This window comes from Vanessa cardui, chromosome 27 (assembly GCF_905220365.1).
Source record: "Vanessa cardui chromosome 27, ilVanCard2.1, whole genome shotgun sequence".
Lineage (NCBI taxonomy): Eukaryota > Metazoa > Arthropoda > Insecta > Lepidoptera > Nymphalidae > Vanessa > Vanessa cardui.
In genome coordinates this window covers 1,927,189-1,946,481 of record NC_061149.1, presented here as the reverse complement: position 1 = coordinate 1,946,481, position 19,293 = coordinate 1,927,189, and the positions used below count along the sequence as shown (strand labels likewise).

Here is a 19,293-nt window from a genome sequence, read left to right as displayed (position 1 = left end):
GATAATAAAGATGACCCGTTTGTTTTATATATATTTTATCGTATAAATAATCTAAGGGTCTGAGTACAAAGTTTTTTAAGCAATTAGGCCTCTAAAAGACTTCATAGTATTATTGCTCGTCACCACACTGACCTAACATGTCACGGAGGCTTTACTTTTTGTACGAAAATGACATTAATGAAAAAACAAATACCGAATAATGTAGTGGAGCAAATACTATTTTTATATATTTGAAAAAAAAAATATGTACGTTTTATTTTTTGACATTTGTCAATCTAATCTACCTAAAAAAGTAAATTAACAACAAACATCAAATAAATCGGTGTTATGTATAAATTTTTCGTTCAAAATGACCAAGAATATAACCGGCCCTGACTTGAAGAGAGCTGGGGCGCGTTATAAAATAAACTCAATAGATTTAACGTCAAAATGCCGGTGTTCACTGCAAATATTCCAGGAGTGCTTAGTGTTGGGGACAGAATAGAAATAGGCGGTAAAATCAAGGAAAATGCTAGAAAGTAAGACCTTTTTGTAATGTGGTATATAAATATATATGATTATTAAAATAATATTCAAAGAAATCAACACTTAGACAAAACAGAAAAGTACTATTATTTTATGCGCAGATGCATTAAACTTACTAAAAAAAAATATTTTTTTTTTTTTAATTTAAATATCGTTTAAGGCAGACAAGACTACTTTGGCATTAATTTTTTTTTTCAATGAATAAAAATGTTGCTAGAGTAATATGAACAAATCACTGGGTATCATTGATTAAATGCACATATTTAATTTTTAAATTAAATCAGCAACTGTCCTAGCCATTTAAAACTTTTTAGCCGAATTTATGTTAATTAACATTAAGCAAAATTTAAATTTTATTCCTCTTTTTTAGAATTCGGTAGTTAACAATAGTCTGTGCCAAGCATGACAATTTGAATCAAATAAAATCAGCCTAGGCGGCATTTTTAATTTCTTGACTTATCTGTATAGAAATAGCAATTATTATAAGAAGGAAGAAATTATTTATTACGGTTATGATTATTGTATTTTGAGATTTTTAGTAACATATCCTTTTTTTTATGGTATATTTTGGCTCGTCAGCCACTCGACAGGTTGGGGGACCACTTACCATCAGTGGTCCCCATCACCCATAGACAATGAAGCTGTAAGAAATATTAACTATTCCTTACATCTTCAATGTGCCACTAACCTTGGGAGTTAAGATGTTATGTCCCTTGTGCTTGTAGTTACACTGGCTCACTCACCCTTCAAACCGGAACACAATAATACTGAGTACTAATGTTGTCTTAAATTTTCGCGATTACACATTGAAATAAAACTTAGCTATAACGGATTTGAATCGCGTATATTAATTATTTTTAACATCCCGACGTTTCGAGCACTTTACAGCGTTCGTGGTCACTCACGGGTAGACGGGTCTACCCGTGACCACGAACGCTGTAAAGTGCTAGTTTTATTTCAATATTTAGTACTGTTATTTGGCGGTAGTCATAAAACGAAATGTTTTTTTTTTATGAATGTTTTTTTTTTTAAATTTAGAATGTCGGTAAATCTTTGCACCCAAGAAGGCGAAGAGCCCCGTGACGTGGTGCTCCATTTTGACGTCCGGTTCCATAGGGATAACATCATTTCCCTCTCGAGGCGGAATGGCGTATGGATTGGTAGCGGGAATTTGGATACTAATTATAATATGTTTGTCCCTGGTTAGTATTGAAATATAATTCAATTAATTATTTATAACAACAATACAAAATGCCATCCGTCTTGTGTTTTCGGGGAAATTTGGAATAGGTTGATTAAAAAATCCTCAGATTCCACGGTGATGGATTTAAAAACTAGTTTCACTGGGTGGGACTCATATCCGGAAACTATGTACGGTTGTTTTTGAGCCCGCAATTACGAGATAAAGGGAATAGAGTAAACCTGAAGACCTGTACACATACACTTGTTGACTATAATATTTCTAGTACTTATGGATTGTCTCCCTTGTGAACGGCTGTATAATCAACAGTGAGACTGCAATAATTCACTTCGTTTTTCACGCGTGACAATTTGACAAGCGAGTTATTTAGATACGCCATTTATACGTGAATTCAATAAATTCTGTAAATATTTTAGTCAATATCGCACAGAGTTAGAGTAAATAAATGAGACAACATCACATACATTACTCTGATCTCAATGTTGTGTTATGGAATATCAGAAGTAATGACGGTACCACAAACACCCAGACCCAAGACAAAATAGAAAACTAATGGTAAACTTCATCGACTCGGTCGGGAATCGAAACCGGGACCTCGGAGTGGCGTACAAATGACAACCGGTGTAGACACCACTCGACCACACAGGTCGTCGATAGTAGATCTCTCATTGTCTGTTTGAGATAGCATGTATAGCCGATCATTTCGTATGCAATCTTCCTTTCGTGATGGACTGTCCCATCAGAGATCATCATCAGAGACAATGAGGAGTATCTGTGTTGCAACAATCAACACAGCCAGTGGCGGCGCAAGATCGAATCTTAATGTGGGCAAAATACCGTTTGCGAGGTCCTTCTTTTTTTTCTGTACTGCGATCCCGATCCCTCAAATTTCGGGCGCGAGGCCCTTTGCACCGCGAGGCCGTGGCCCACACCGCCCACGCCTTACGCCGCCTCTGAAAACAGCCCACAAATGGGCTTTATGGCTTCTTTTCAAGATTGGCCATGTACAAAATCCTGTCGAGAGGACCATTTTTTTTAAATTAAGAACAACGTTTCCAGGCACGATATTTCGAATAGTCTTCGAAGTAAAGGATACCGACGTGATCACGATATACTGTCAGGGGAAATTCCACTCCAACTTCCTACCGAAGATTCCCCTAACAATGGCACGTTTCCTCGTCGCTTGGGCAGACGTCGAGAGGATCACTCATTGTTATTTCCACATGGCTGGTAAAGTAAGTCGATTTTTCTACTTCTTCTGAAATACTCATAAGAATCGCCAAGTGCTTCCATTTAATAATTAATTGAGGATTTTTGTCTTTCGCAGTGACTCAATTTTTAATTTAATGATATTTCTAAGAAAATAATAAGTAGTTTGCACAGTCAGAGTGAGAAAATCTTCGTCAGTTTTCAAATTAATTCCTTTATCAAGCCTTAAGCTCTTAGTACCTTTTGAAACTAAAGCACTAAATTGACAGCTATATAAAATGAAACTTACACGGTATGATAACTTGGTTCAAAATTGTGTGACATCTTCTGACTACGTCTAGTTTTATGTCAACATGAAATCTTTTTAATGGCGTTTTAATTAGACATTCCATATTCAAATTAGATACGATATTTTCTAGTGAATTGTTAAAATATGTCTGTCAGATTCATATATACTCGATCGGTAAAGCAGGTTTTCGCTCATAGTGAGCACACGAAAATAGATCTTAAGGTGACGAACCTTTTCTTACCCCGACTGTACATAGTAAATACGTAGTAAATAATGATTTAAGATAGTATGTCAACCAATTTATTTTCAATAGGGTGTAGGAGATGAGACATCAGGTGGTGTGGTACCACCACATTCGCCACGTACTGGGGTCGCATCCGTAGTTGGAGATACTAAGAGGGGGTAAGAGTATTATTTTCATATTATTATAATTCTGTATAATTATATAGATGAATAATAGAGACGTAAAACAGGGAAGCGATTATTGCCACAATTATTCGAAAGATACATCCCACAGCTGGGCAAGGGAATAGGGCGCTTCACAAATCACTTGTATAGTTTAGAGAGCATTTCTGGATTTAAAAGTAATACAATGTCATCGAAAAATATTTTGCCACGACGGAATCATTATTGGTCAACCAGTCCCTAAAAAGCGGGAAAGTAAATAGTTTATAGTAAAAAAATATAGTAAATTTGTTTTTGTATTTCCAGTCAAAGGATCAAGAAATATTGTCAAGGGTCACCCCACTCTTCGAACGAGAGTTCTGACGACGATCAGAAATCCCCTGCAAAGGACTGCCGCGCCGATAAATACTTCTATGACACTTTGATGTGTCAACCGCCGGAACAAAAGTATGGCTCACCGGAATCTCTAAAATATCGTCGTGAATATAATCAAGGGAAATGTAAAATAGATAACAGGAAATACAGAGAGTTATCAGACACAGATAAAGTCGACACGGACGCTTCGGAGGAGGTTATGTCAAAGAATATGGATTCGTCGTTGGCTGAATCGGATGACATCGTGCCCGAAATGGCGATGAAAAAAAGAATAAGGCGCGGGAAATTCACGCCGTTCGCTCAAGTCGTTAACTTCATGGGAAAGTCTGGGAAACGAAATTAGTTGTTTATGAAAGGAGGTTTTAATGATTGTTTTTTTTTCTGTCTTTGTGATCAGTGATTTATTTACAAATTGTTTCGTTTTTTTTTAAAACATGGTAATAATAAAAAAAGATATAATGTCACAGATTTTTATCATTTTAATTTTAGAATGTTTTTTTTTTAATTTTTTGGGATCAAGGAATGAAAAAATTTGTGTATCATAATTCATTTTATTTTATTTTAATTTATATTACAATTTTTAGACAATGTACAAAATTCAACTATAACACTTATTGGAAGACTAATATTACACCCTTATCCATATTTACATTGCTTATTATTAAATTAATTACATTTAAATGCTAATCACCATATTTTTATGAAACTTAAGTGCACGGCAGTGGGTGGGCCAAGTTCGAATATTTACAAACTTATATAATTTATAATTAAAAACGATAACAATTTTGTCTATTCCTTAAGTCTTACTTTAGAGATCGAATGCCCATTGGAAGTTTTTTTTTAAGCAAATTTAGCCGGATAGTCGAAGGATTATCTGTTTTAGGACTATAAGAAAAAAAATTCACGCAGAAATGCGAACGTGAAATGTCACAATAATTATATAATAGACTGCACGTAACAAAAGGGCGTATCGCCGTAAGTCAGTAATAAATAATTCTCACATAATTCCACTATTGCTACGATACTACCTTTTAGAAATAATTAAAGTGCATCTGTTTGAAATTAGAACAAGAAAAAAAACGATCAAAGTTTAATTTCAACAAAAACATCGATTTACTGTCATGATCCTTTTCCGAATACTTTTGAAGCGTCCTTGCTAACGATAGCAACAACCAGATGACGTCACAAAGGTAATACCCGAATAACATTGGTATTGAGTTATTTACATATATATTCGTCATATATTCAAGAAACAATTACGTAGTTCTTCTTAAAGATGTAGAATTGTCTAGTGGCGTTTTTCAAAAGCGTACAGTTGGTGACTTATGTACAATGAAGATTCCTTAAATGTACCAACGCCTAATCAGTGCAAAAGTTCTCAGTAACATTGTTATATAAATAAAATACTATCACGAACTTAACCAACCTACAATATTATATTTTACGCCTTTCTTTAACAAATTTAGCAAAAACAAGATCAGAGGCCGGCATTTGAACACTTTTGTATATTCTATATTTAAATTGCAGGAGTTAATAGAAATTTTAGATTGACACTTCCCATACGATTTGCTTTGTAGAGCTATTACGACCAACTGGGGGTCAATTCCACTAATCTATAACGGTAATCCTTTCCGTCTTCGATTTAATTTGAGAATTTCTCACAACAATTAAAAAAAAGAACAGTGGCAATGCCCCAAATGAATTAAGGAAATACTAGTATATTTACCCCTCCTTTTAACCGATGTTTAAAAAGCTATTTTGTCACAATTTCTCGATGAAAAAACTGATTTAGATGGTGACATATGTGAGTGACATCAAGGTCACAAGTGTCAATTCTGTACACTTTTTGCTATTGACACAACTTAGATGTAGCATCGGCAAAATTCGTAAAACCGATCACATCTTCATTTCTCATGTGAATATCATCTTTACACAAACGTAACAATATGTAATATCGTATGACCTAATATATTCGTCAATTTAACACGAGAATCTATAGCGACGAATAGCGTCTAATGGCGCGATAGGGAGCTATTTCTATTGGTTGTATAAATCGGCAGTAATCGGTTTTTTTGAATTAGCCGATGCTACATCTAAGTTGTGTCGTACTAGAATATAGATAATTAATATTAACTCTTAACGAAATGACTAATAATTTCGGCGTGTTCATCTTTAACACCTATCGTCAAGAGTTGCCCTTTCGATACCAGTAGCAATGACTCGCCATCGATTTCATGTTCCTGCAACACCGATACTGTTTCGTTCCATCCGTACTTTCTCAAATGAGTTTCTAATTGTTCAGCCTGTAAATAACAAATAGGATTAATGTAATTATTATTATATTAATTGTTTTGTAGAGTTCATGATATATTGTTTTTATTTATTGTACAGTCTGGGTTTTTTTATGTTATAGGTTGGCGGACGAGCACATGGGCCACCTGATGGTAAGTGGTCACCATCACCCATACGCAATGACACTGTAAGAAATATTAACTATTCCTTACATCGTCAATGCGCCACTAACCTTGGGAACTAAGATGTTATGTCCCTTGTGCCTGTAGTTACACTGGCTCACTCACCCTTTAAACCGGAACACAACAATACTGAGTACTGTTATTTGGCGGTAGAATAACTGAAGAGGGGGTGGTACCTACCCAGGCACTTGCACAAAGCTCTAACACCAAGTAAAGGGTAAAGGTTCGTCACCTTAAGATCTATTTTCGTGTGCTCAGTATAAACGATAATCTGCTTTACCGATCGAGAATGACATATTGCTTTGCAATGATTTGATGCTTAGATTCAAAAGGTACTAAGAGTTAAAGACTCAGTAAAGGAATGAATTTGAAAACTAACGAAGGTTTTCTTACTCTGACTGTGCTTTAATTAATTTCCATCTTGTGCTTGGCAGTTATAGAAATCATCGTGAGGAAATCATGCATGTTTACAGTCAGGTTACATTTTGTCATATGTTTACTTCCTAACCGGAAAACGGAGCAAAGAGATTAGACTAGAAGTAGTACAGTTACAGGCCATTTTATTTGGCCAATATTTGTTGCTCAATAAAAAATACTAATAAAAAGAGTTTATGGACGATACGGTGTGATGATTTCGTTTATAATTGATTAAATGTCATTAACTCGCCGTAAACGCGACTTACTCAAAATAAAATTTAGATAAAGATAAGTTTTCTTACCGTCCATGATTTAACGACGCTCGGTTGTAGTGTATGAAATGGATTTTCTGAAATTTCAAAAAAATAATATGATTAGTTAATAACATTACAACTTTAAAATATTTCAAATAAATCTTTATTTATCCTTTATTTATCACATGTAAGTAGACAAACTGACAGTTAGCCTTCAAATGGTACCATCGGCATTGTTAAAATTGTTAACCACGTAAATGCGACAGCAATCTTGGGAACTAAGATGTTATGTTTCTTGTACCTCTAAATGAACTGGCTCTCTCACTCTTTAACCGGAAAGCAATAATATTAAATGTGGCTGTTTGAGAGAGTAATGGTATTCTTTCATTTAAATCGCTAAATGGACGAGCGAATGGGCCACCTAATGGTTAGTGGTCACCACAACCCATAGACAATAACACTGTCAGAAATATTTAACCATTCGCCCCACCAACCATAGGAACCGAGCTTGTATCACGAAAGGTTGTCTGTGAGAGATATGGCGTTATCTAATATGTTGTGCTTCTCTTACTTATTTATATATTCTGCAATAAAGCATTTTGAAAGAATAAATAAATAAGATGTTAAATCCCTTGTGCCTGTAGTTACACTGACTCACTCTTCAAAACCGGAACACAATAATACTGTTTGGCGGTAGAATATCTTATGATGCTACTACCCAAACGGACTTCCACAAAGGCCTACCACTAATTAATAAAGCAATATTAGATATAAACATATTAAAACAGCTGATCATTACCTTTGTCCTCCACGCTATCATTCTGAATAGTTTCTATATCTTTTATTTGCAAGTACGATATGTTTAATATTTTGCTATTATTCTTAACGCCTCCATCAGTTTTCACCTCCTTCAAGTCTTTAATTTCAGTCTCGTCTGAATTGTTTGGTAATGGTTTCTCTTTTAATGGTTTTCTTATCTGAAATACGAAATTAAAGTTGTTAATTGATATAATTCTAAATGTTTCATCTGTTACTTGTAAATCATTTATTAGTAAACTTAGTAAGACAGAGTTAGAGAGAGAGAGAAGATTATCTATGATAGTGTAAGCAAAGCCTTCATTTCCTCTAAAAGAAGAAGTTTTGGAGATTATTCTACCATGATGTTCTAATGTGCAGGTTATCTCATGATGTTATGCCTCACTACCGAGCACGATATTCATTCAAGATATACACACAAATTTACTTTATCACGTATTTTAACCGTTTGCTATCTCTGTCTGGCGCTCTTTCACAACCAAACCGCTGAACTGAATTTGTTGAAATTTGGTATGAAGCAAACTTGAACTCCATAGAAGGACAAAGGCTACCAACACCTTAAAACACGAGCGAAGACGCGGACGAGTACTAGTTATTTTTATAAATAATAAAAGCTAATTATGTACTTACAGGAAATGCTATGTTTGACTCTTGTATCACGTAACCGTCTAAAACGTGGTTTAGTATAAAATCTCTATCTTCTTTTAATTTAGCATCGTCCGTTAATTTTTCATTTGAGTTCATATTTGGAACTATATTCTCCTCAGTTTTCAAGGGTTTCTTTTCAGCTATGATGGGACTACTGGCACTACTTGTTTTATTAGGTTCTTCAGGTTTAATTTTTTCTTCACTATTTTCTTTAATTTGTTGTTTTTGACTAACTTCAGTTGATATACTTGGGACAGGACAGTTTGAAATTATGTTGATTGGTTGTACTTCTGGTTTGCTAACTTCAGCAACTGTCTGTTTATCACTGAGAACTCTTCCTCGTGCTTGAGTGTAAACAGTGTTTCTTATCAGTTTATCCTTATCAGCTGGCACACTATTAGGAACTGAACTCGGGACTATATTATTTCTAATGACATTCTGTGGTTCCTTTGGATAACTTATAGGTTTTTTGGCTAGTTCTTCTTTTATTTTTGCGTTTTGATTGTTCATCGGATTCAATGGTGTTATTTGTAAATTGTTTATAGTTATTCTACCGTCTGGTTTATGTACTGGACTCGTATTTACACCGATATCTGAACATATTACTGGATTTGTAACATTTTCAATCTTCTTAATGATAATAGGATTTTCAGGAGTATTACTAATCGATATCTTTTTATGTATTTCATCAGGCGATTCGCTTTTTCTTTTTCTGTTGAATACTATACTATTTCCTTCAATCTTCCCATTGGTTGATATAGCAATCGTATTTGTCATTTGACTAGCGCTATTGGACGTTACTTTACGAGGAACATTTTTGTTTACCATATTTGGCATAGCTGGTTGAATTAAACTAGTAGTTGGTTGAGCTGAGATGAATTGTGGTCCGCTGTTTCTTATTTGATTGGTTCTTGGCTGTATCGGTCTAAATGATTGTGGTCCCTTAACGGATATATTAGGATGGACGACATTATAACTGATATTTTTATTGACAGTAGCCGGTAGTTTCCTTGCTTCCTGTACATTCATAATGGCGTTTTGGTAATTTTGAATGTTTGTGACGTTTTGTTGCGGTATTTGCTGCATTTGGCTAATGTTCTGCTCGTATATCTGTGTCTGTCTTTGAATATTATTCGGAACTATAGTGACAGTCTGTTGCATCTGATTCCTAGGATCCTGTTGCATAGTTTGCGAGACTTGTCGGTACATGTTTTGTCCTAAATTCTCTTGTTTAACATTGCTGACGATTTCGTTTAGATTTGTCATTTGATTATGCACAATTTGTCTATTCATAAGATTGTTTTGATTCTGTGCTGTATTTACTATATTGAGTGTATTAGACATTGCAGTTATATTTGGTACCAATCTTTGAGTTTGTACATTTTGACCAATAGCGGGCTGTGTTCCCTGGTTTACGTGTGACGGTGTCATCTGCATTGGCCGAATTTGTTCTTGTGGATTTTGAATCAACATTTGTGGCATGTTTTGGTAACTATAGTTTTGTATGTATAGTTGATTTGGGTCGATGTGTTGTTGTGTCGGTAGCATGTAGTTTGGCATATGTTGGACGTATATTACTTGATTTTGTACTTGTGCTCTGTTTTGTATCCATGGTGGTGGGTTTTGTGGGTTGATGAATATGGTTTGATTTTGTTGCATTTGTTCTCCTGAAAATATAACATTTGTGTCATTTATTATCTTTGCATTAATTGATTCAACTACTTATTATTATTGTCAAATATATAAATATATTAAAATAATTAAAACTGTCTCAAACTCATCTTAATTCTGTATTTTATGGGCAAGAATACTCTCCAGAGAAAAATCTTACATATTTTCTATCTCAAAATGCGTGCGATGAAGCATTTTATCATCCACTTATATTCAAAGATTGCTTATCAGAAGAAATTGATAATGAATTTATTCAAATATATTTCAACCTAGCTAGTTGTCTCACCTTGTTGGACTAACATCGGAGTCTCATAAACCACTCGTACAGGACATAGTACCATCTGATGCCCTGATGTATCTTGTGTTCTGAACAGGAGATGAAAAAAAATCATCGTTAAAGAGAATAAAGCTATTTTTAATGTATGAAAACTGTGAGAACAGTCAACGATACAATGTTATTACTATCATTCGTACTGAAAATTATATTATGAGGGCATTTGGACATTAATAAGCCTTTCATGCTTTTGTTCAGGTGTTACGTATCGTTAGTACTCTTAAAATACCCAGGAATAGAGATGGTGTATCTCAGTCCTTTTTATCTAGTATTAGACACCATTATTATTCTAAATACATACCAAGAGTGAGGATCGAACTCACAAAAATTAACGCAAAACTTACTTTAAAACGTAACAAAAGTCTTGTGTATTCATTTTACTTATTGCTTAATTTAGAAAAAGTGGAAAGTACTAACAATTTGAAAACAAAAACTTATGATTACGAATATATCCATCTTTTTAGAAAAGCTTTAGCCCAGATTTTACTGTAAATCGAATAATTTCTTAACCAAACTGACGCACGCGTCAATCATTTGATTCTTGAATCCATACATACATACATACAGTCATAGAGTCGTATTGGCGTTATGCAAGGGTTTACTGGGTATTTTAGTCATAAATCAATGGTATTGCTTATAATTTTAAGGGTTAGCTCCGTTACAGAATAAAGACGTGTAGTTTTCAATGTTGTGTAGATAAAATTATACATAAAATGCAAAAAACATCCATATGCAGAAGCAAATACTGAAAATTACGCATACGCACGCAAACGCAAACCCAACTACGCAGAGCAAAGCAGTGCAATTGTGACAGTTGACGCTTATTTACGCCAAAAGATTCGCGTGACAATCAAAACGCATTTTATATTTCATGAATTTCATTGTTTATCTAAGCATTGGAAATATCCTCAATTATTACGCCTAATAAATTCAGCTGTATTTGCGTTTTTGCTAGAATACATTGAAGATAAACATCTAAATTTTGTAATCTATACAAAATTATTGATCTTATTCATGGATAGTCAAATGTCTTCGTTTCGGAGTAAAAGCAAGGGCAACCCTGTAGAGAATCTCTTCGAAGCGTTTTTGGCAATAAGCCGAGGTTTTTAAATCGAACAAGCTAACATAAAAAATATTTAATTAGTAAAATGTGTTTTTTTGGTTCAACTAAACTTGGAGTCCCTATAAGTTAGTAGATTTAAAAAAATCAGACAGAACAGTCTTGTTCTTTTTCCATTGATTTTAAACTAAATAATTGAAACGTACACGCATACTTTTAAATAAAAATAATAAAAAAAAATTTTTCGAGAGACCGAATAAAAAAGGATTTCTATCGAAATTTACGAAAAATACAAATTAAAGAAGAATGATAAGAACTATTGATACACGAAAGAAATAAAATATTATTCCCTATTTTGATTGTAATTTAAACTTGGCCATTACCCCTTCTGAGCGCGCAAGTATTTAACAACTTTCTGGGCTATATTTTTGTTCTAGTTCCTAGCTAAATATTGTTACTAAATGTTTGTTAATTACCACGAGTACCCATATTTTACCAGGAAATAAGTCTGTGTTATTATTATCGTCATATTCCTGACATGACCTCCACGACCAAATTTATCTAAGAAAACATCGGAAAGTAATCTGCACATGTCTAAAACATTCTGCCAATATATGCCCTTATTTAGAAGTAAAACAATATAAAAATAAATTCAACAAATATTGTCTTTTTTTGGCATTTATTTGTACCAAAAGGCCATAGATTATTATTTTATAATAGATTATTATTCGATATTAGAAACAAATGTTGTCTACCGATAGATCTTTAATTAAGGCTGACGCCATAAACGCTTCTGTCATATGGACAGTTTAACGTTCCATTTTCAAATTAACGATAATGTTATGAATAATTCTTACCCGGGCTGTTCTTGTTGATACAATTGCTGTTGCATCTGTAACAAATAAAAAAAAGTTATTTAGATTTTTTTAATCGTATTATTATCAAATAAAGTCGAAACTCGATAAAGATTTCTATCGTTTAATTTAAGAACGTAAAGTGACATTCATTATATTTTTTTATTATATTTGAAGCATGCATTGGCTGAATAAGTGCGGTCTGATATTGCAATATCAAAAGCCGTATTAAAAAAAAACATACGATCAGAACAAACCTAATAATCTTAAAAGCTTATGACAGTAAAGTCCGTTTTTAAAACATTTACGATCGATTGAGTAATAAGTGTCTTTTTATTCCTACACTTTTGAAGTCATCAGAATGTCTCATGATAAAAAGGTGAATTTTAATAATTGTAACTGTTTCGAAGGAAACTTGATATTCGAAATTCAATTTTTGTTCGGTCTGTAATCCGCGCGTTTATGACAGATACTTATACAGTTCTAAACTTAAAATTTGTTTTTTTTTTGGTTCATGCAAACATCCGAAGAAATGAGCTTATAGATGTTATACTCTAATCTATGTCTCTATAAACAGATATATGTTTTCTAACTCAAAATCGTCAACAATTCGATAAAAATGTAATAAATCCTTGTATTTGTAATAACACATACACATATCTAAGTGAAATACAGATCAATAAAATGGTTAGCAATTTTTTGATGGTAGCTGCTGCGGTGTTTCTTACGCGCTCACACAACGGTAGAGATATAATGCTTACTCGAATATATTTTCTAAATAATAAATATATCTTAACGAGTAAGTAAGTGTGGCGCATTGCATATACATTTTCAACAAGTTGAACTTAATCATATTTTTGGTGCGCGTAAGTCGTTACGATACAATCTTGATTCTTAATTTGGCGGCAATTCAAAATGGCGGCAAATCAAAACTTGTTTTTTTTTTAGTTTGTTTTTAAATTCAATTCTGACTGTGGACCCAGGTGGTTTCTCCTTAAGAATTTTTTAATTATTTTGACTGTGTTATTAAGAAAATTATCGGTTTTAAATAAAAACTATATTTAATTTTAAATAAATAACTATATGTAGATGTTTATTTCTCCTATCTAACTATCATAATACTGAATTTCATAAATATTCATCCATACATCCTCATCTTGTTTTAGGATACAATTAATAAAAATATTTGTTTTGAAATTAGATTGAAACATTTAAAAATAACGTATTTCAAATAACAAAATGCCCATCAGTATTAAATATTATATATCCAATAGGAATACTATATTTTTACTGCCATTTTTAACTTCGTCTTGACGTTAATTTTTTGTATTTTCCCGCGTAAAACTAAAACGTCACAATCGTATAAGCCGTGATGCCGCTAAGAATTTTAGCATGGCAACACAATTTTAAGTTGTTATTTTAGATTAATATAATATAAGAATATGATTGGTATTATAATACAATATTTTAGTTACAATTCTTAATATAAAAACTTTAAAAAATATTCAACGAAATATCAAATATGGCGACGAAAGTATGACCTGTCAAGTCACAAAATGAAACATTAAATTATGTTGCCTTTGTAAAAAAGGTAATATTTTTCAACATGGCGAATTATTCTGTTTATAACAGAAGATTATAATATTAATTAAATGCGATTGACCTATAATTTCAATGAAATTCCTTTTTTTTAAATAAATAAAAAATACTATCTGTGTTTCAATACTACTACTAATCTGTATAGTCTGTGTTTTTCAATTTATTTGTTTTGACATTATAATTTTTTTTTTTAAATTACGTAATTTTTAAATCGTATTCTATTTTTTATAATAATAAAAAAAATACTGGCTAAATTTTTTTTTTGAGAATAGTACGAATTAATCGACAAATGCTCGTATGTAATAATAGTTGCAAAGATAAACGGTAGCCATTTTATAATTCACTAATAGGTAAGTACTTACAATAGAGAAACAAAAAACCTATAGAAAAAGGGATTATGCCACGCAAACTTATTACCTGACTAATAATAATCGTCTGTCTCTCTCTAACAAATATGTCCTTTTCCCCCGCCCTATTTAAAATATCCTTTCGTAATATTCGATAATATATTTATTCACTATTTCAATACAAATACTATATCCCTTAGTGCTTAGCCATAAGGTTCAAAATTGCTTCAGTTTTAAACGAGTTCATAGAGATTCATTGGATGTTGAAAATTGAGCTTTATAGACAAGGCGATAGTGTCCATTTTAATATTTGTTTGTTTTTAATAATGGATGGAGCGGTTCCCCTTCGGTAGACGGCGGACATTTTATTTTTTGTTAGTGACGTCCTACTTTTAGGTAGGAATGCTATCGATGTGTTTATTATTATTATTATTAGTTATTTTTATTAATAAAACTTTATGATTTTATAATTAAGATATTAAATAGGTCAAAATACGAAACACAATTTATTTAAAGATTGACATTAATTTTCTTACACAAAAATACCAAGTGTATTATATATATGCAACTTTAAATTTATATGACATATATGTATCATTTACAATTTTTTTTTAATTTTATTTTATTCTTAACTCCTTTTTTAGAGTATAGATTTACTAACATATTTGTATGAGGTTAAATTATTAATACACATTAAGATTTGAAATAGAAAATCATATATTTTTAATAAGGTATTATAAAACTCTATCTCATTTCAAAAAAAAATATCGATAAATTCTCAAAAATGTCCCAGCACTAATGCCAATATAGAGCGCCCCGGGGGCGCAACAAATCCCAAGCGAACTTTATAAATAAGCTACATGAGTGACAGAAACAGATATAATGCACTTACATAGTGTTAGAGAGAGACAGGTAACAGGTCCAATTAACATGATATGCATAAAATAGTGATTTAACTGTTATAGCTTTATTACCAATCCAGCAAAACCTCGTAATTATAGCATATATAAATTATAAAATATCATACAAAAGTTTTTTATTTATATCGTAAATAAAAAAAAATGTAAACAAAAAACGTAAACACGATAACAGTAACTCTGTAAAGTGACAGATGATATAATAATGCACACACAATAGCACAAAACTTATAAAAAAGTAATTTTTGAGAAAATATCGATAAAAAATCTCCAAATGCACTCCCGTGACGTCACTATCCCAAGTCAAAACTAAATTTAGTGTGGCGACACGAGTCGATAGAGGATAAATCGCTACATCCATCAGAAAACGAGTTACAAGTTATAAAGTAACATATAGAAACACATAAAATGATATAAAAATCTTACCATTTTTGATTTCCGGCTCAGAACTCGTCGTAACACCGAAAAAACAATCTAAATCGAATCAAAACGCCCTAAATACGCTCACTTCGGATATCTTTCCCGACGAAATGGCTGCTTCTGTAACACAAAACACCCATTCCACAATCGACCGCCCCCTTACCACGAAACCGCTAGCGATACCAAAATAACGACAGTATCGCTCCGTTCCAAACAAAACTCCAGACGCGAGTATCGATTTTACAAAAACCGAACAACTTGGTACCGTTTTCGCCTAACCAATGATAGTGTTGTGAATAGAGACGCATCGCATTGGACGGGACGTGTTTCGAAATTCAAACACGTGCCATGACCCCGTTTCACTCCAACCAACTGAAAAGTACGCGACAATATTATACCTATCTCTGTCTCGCATATAAACAATTTATATATAGAAAAACGAGAGACGTGATTAGTTTTTACCGCTTTAAATGGAATGGTTGAGTAATAAACTGGCTTTGTCATTTATAATTTATGAATAATGTATTTTATTGAATCATCATAAGGCTCATATTACATTGGACTGTATTGTTCTGATGTTGACGTCACCCGTGCAGAATGGCTGGTGTTTATTTATAAAAATAATTCATCGAATTGCTTATCTGTACCGAGTTGGATATGGAATTTTATGTCGTCGTTATAAAATATAACGGCTTCGTGACACGTTCGTTGTTATATCCCTCAACGAGACGCTTAATGGATAATTATTTACTAAATAAATGCAATAAATAAACGGCTATTAAAACTAAATAGACCAGATAACCAAAGAGGTTTCATATTTCAAAGTGAATAGGTATTTTATTGACACATCATAAATTAGGTTCTTTATAGTGTGTGGTTTATATTATGCGTTAATAAAATACAAAGATTCATGTTTTTAATGTTGGTAATACTTTTTTCTTTTGTAGAAATACCTAATTTATTTAAGGAATATTGTTTAGGTCTTTGTCATACATTTGGATGTACGTAATTTAAAATATTATCTGTAGGAAGAATTGACTTCTCGTATTAGACATTTCGATCATATTACAGTATATGAAATCAAATTTTATCCATTTAATTCTATCTTTTAGAAATACTTTTAACCGTCGGTAAGTTTATATTATAAAGCTGTTAAAGAACGATTTAATAGTTCCTGTAAGAGTTTTGAAAACAAATTACTAAGATGTTTTAAAAGACGTTTTTTAGGATTTAAGAACTATAATATTTGTAGCATTTTATTTTTCATTTTCAGTTAAGTACTATAAAGCATTAAGGTATTGTATTCAAGTAAGAACGAAGTCATAGGTTATTTATATTGCTTTAAGCCAATTTGAGATTGCTGTCTTATTTTTTTAAATAAATTAATTTATTTTACAAACGACTTGATTGTGCGCCATTTTGATTTCCAATTCTTATCAATTAGATACATTTACGCGCTGATGGCTTAATTACGTTATGCATTAAATTAAATGTAATTAAGTTATGATTTTAAATAATTTAATGGATGTAATAAGTACATTTTTGTAATGTATCTGTGAATATTGCTATCCCTTGCATAAGGGAATAAGGATATAGATTTATTTATATTTACATCTGTCTTTATTATTGTAAATATTATCCCTTGTTAATAATTTATTTATGGTAAGAATCTCTGGATACATTAGGGGAGCATTTACCTTCGGTAAAAGTATCAAATCTAAATAAAAACAATGATTTCATGGTACCATTTTTTTCTTTTTTATGGTACCTATAGTTTGGCGGACGAGCATATGGACCACCTTATGGTAAGTGGTCACCATCACCCATAGACAATGACGCTGTAAGAAATATTAAATATTCCTTACATCGTCAATGTGCCACCAACCTTAGGAACTAAGATGCTATGTCCCTTGTGCCTGTAGTTACACTGGCTCACTCACCCTTCAGACCGGAACACAACAATACAACAACTACAATTACAATTTTGCGGTTGAATAACTGATGAGTGGGTGGTACCTACCTAGACGTGCTTGCACAAAGCCCGACCACCAAGAAACCATATTGGGTATGAATATGAATATTAAAAGACGTTGTTTGTATGTAGGCTGAAATCTTCGGAATCTTGGTCCATTAGATACTATTTTTTTTTCTTTTTAAATATTATAACATTGCTGTATTAATGAATTGTACACTTATAAAGCCGTAGCGGATATTAATTAACAAAACAAACATTTGAATTTTAGCGTTACCACCGGAAGCACAAGGTAACATCTTAGGTGCTATGGGTGGTAGTCCCTTTACTTCTGACTAGTCGTCGCCTACGCCTTTGGTCGCGTTTTAGGGTGTTACATGTCATGTGTCATGCAAAAGACTCATGTCCTTTTCCCTTTCCTATTCCTTGGTCGTGAAAGAGAGGCAGACAGCATGGCTGCCTTCACTTTTATAATATTAGTATAGATAATGTTATTGCCGTAACTCTACTGGCAACAAAAAAAGTATTTTTTTTTTATGATGAATTAGTTGACGAATTGGCACTTTATGGGGTATTAGCCCATCTGAAATGAGGTGATCCGTCAAAGAACCAAAGTCATCGACATAGCCCACCGGATTAGTAAGCTGAAGTGGCAGTGGGCTGGCCATATTTGTCGCAGAACCGACAACCGTTGGGGAAAACGCGTTCTAGAGTGGAGACCGCGTCTCGGCAAACGTAGTGTAGGACATCCTCAGGCACGGTGGAGTGACGATATACGCAAGGCGGCTGGCAGGAGCTAGGTGCGAATAGCCGGAGAAAGACCACAGTGGCGTGCATTTGGAGAGGCCTATGTCCAGCAGTGGACGGGTACGGGCTGATAATGATGATGGTGATGATAGGGTATTAGTCTTACGTCACCAATTCACCAACCAACCGTGCTGACTAAGATTCGTTCACACTGGCTCACTCACCCTAAAACTCAGAACACATTAGGTAATATTGAGTATCGCATTTTGGAGGTAATATAAGTAATGTAATTCTTGTATTTAATAATCTATAAGTATAGCTGGATATCGGTACGGACTATTTTCTAGTCGTTTCTTCTCGGTGATTCCAAATTTAAAATAATCATACAAAATGACGTTTCGTCAGTGTTGCCAAGTAATAAGTTTAATATATTGATTTGGATCACAGATTACGAATAGTCATTCAGCTGACAAGGTTTATTTTATAGTAGTTTAGCCGGCGGCTTCGCTCGCCTTTTGTCATGTGTTAGGCAAGAAAGTACCCTATGTAATAGGAGTTTAAATTTGCTTCGTATCAACTTTCATCAAACTCAAATTCCTTTATTCAATGAGGAAGCATTACACTTGGGTTAAGTGGCGGATTTACCAACAGGCTAAGTAGGCTGGAGCCTAAGGCGGCAAATTTAGTCCAAATTTGTTATTATCATACAAAAATAATAATTAAAATTATATGTGTACACATTACGTCCGTAATCCGTAT

General features: G+C 33.0%; 2 protein-coding genes across 2 annotated transcripts; one reads left to right on the top strand and one right to left on the bottom strand.

Moving 5' to 3' along the window:
- Positions 1-292: 292 nt before the first annotated feature.
- Positions 293-4,358, top strand: LOC124541207. The gene is made up of 5 exons (XM_047119078.1): positions 293-518; positions 1,564-1,727; positions 2,786-2,961; positions 3,538-3,626; positions 3,936-4,358. Exons 1-5 carry the CDS (start codon positions 430-432, stop codon positions 4,345-4,347), a joined length of 930 nt encoding a protein of 309 aa, XP_046975034.1. The 5' UTR covers positions 293-429; the 3' UTR covers positions 4,348-4,358.
- A 1,775-nt stretch (positions 4,359-6,133) lies between these two features.
- LOC124541215 (polyhomeotic-proximal chromatin protein-like) lies at positions 6,134-16,058 on the bottom strand. Its single transcript, XM_047119087.1, has 7 exons — positions 15,822-16,058; positions 12,536-12,570; positions 10,571-10,650; positions 8,596-10,280; positions 7,949-8,126; positions 7,198-7,244; positions 6,134-6,307 (listed from the first exon to the last, which is right to left on the bottom strand). Exons 1-7 carry the CDS (start codon positions 15,822-15,824, stop codon positions 6,134-6,136), a joined length of 2,202 nt encoding a protein of 733 aa, XP_046975043.1. The 5' UTR covers positions 15,825-16,058.
- Between the last annotated feature and the right edge of the window lie 3,235 nt (positions 16,059-19,293).

Excerpts from the sequence above, each read along its gene's own strand:
- LOC124541207 (XM_047119078.1), top strand. The coding sequence starts at position 430 with ATGCCGGTGTTCACTGCAAATATTCCAGGAGTGCTTAGTGTTGGGGAC. Across the intron at positions 519-1,563 it reads ATCAAGGAAAATGCTAGAAA|AATGTCGGTAAATCTTTGCA; the intron begins GTAAGACCTTTT and ends TTTTAAATTTAG. Across the intron at positions 1,728-2,785 it reads TTATAATATGTTTGTCCCTG|GCACGATATTTCGAATAGTC; the intron begins GTTAGTATTGAA and ends CAACGTTTCCAG.
- LOC124541215 (XM_047119087.1), bottom strand. Across the intron at positions 10,651-12,535 it reads TATCAACAAGAACAGCCCGG|AACACAAGATACATCAGGGC; the intron begins GTAAGAATTATT and ends TCTCCTGTTCAG. Across the intron at positions 6,308-7,197 it reads GCGTCGTTAAATCATGGACG|GCTGAACAATTAGAAACTCA; the intron begins GTAAGAAAACTT and ends TGTTATTTACAG.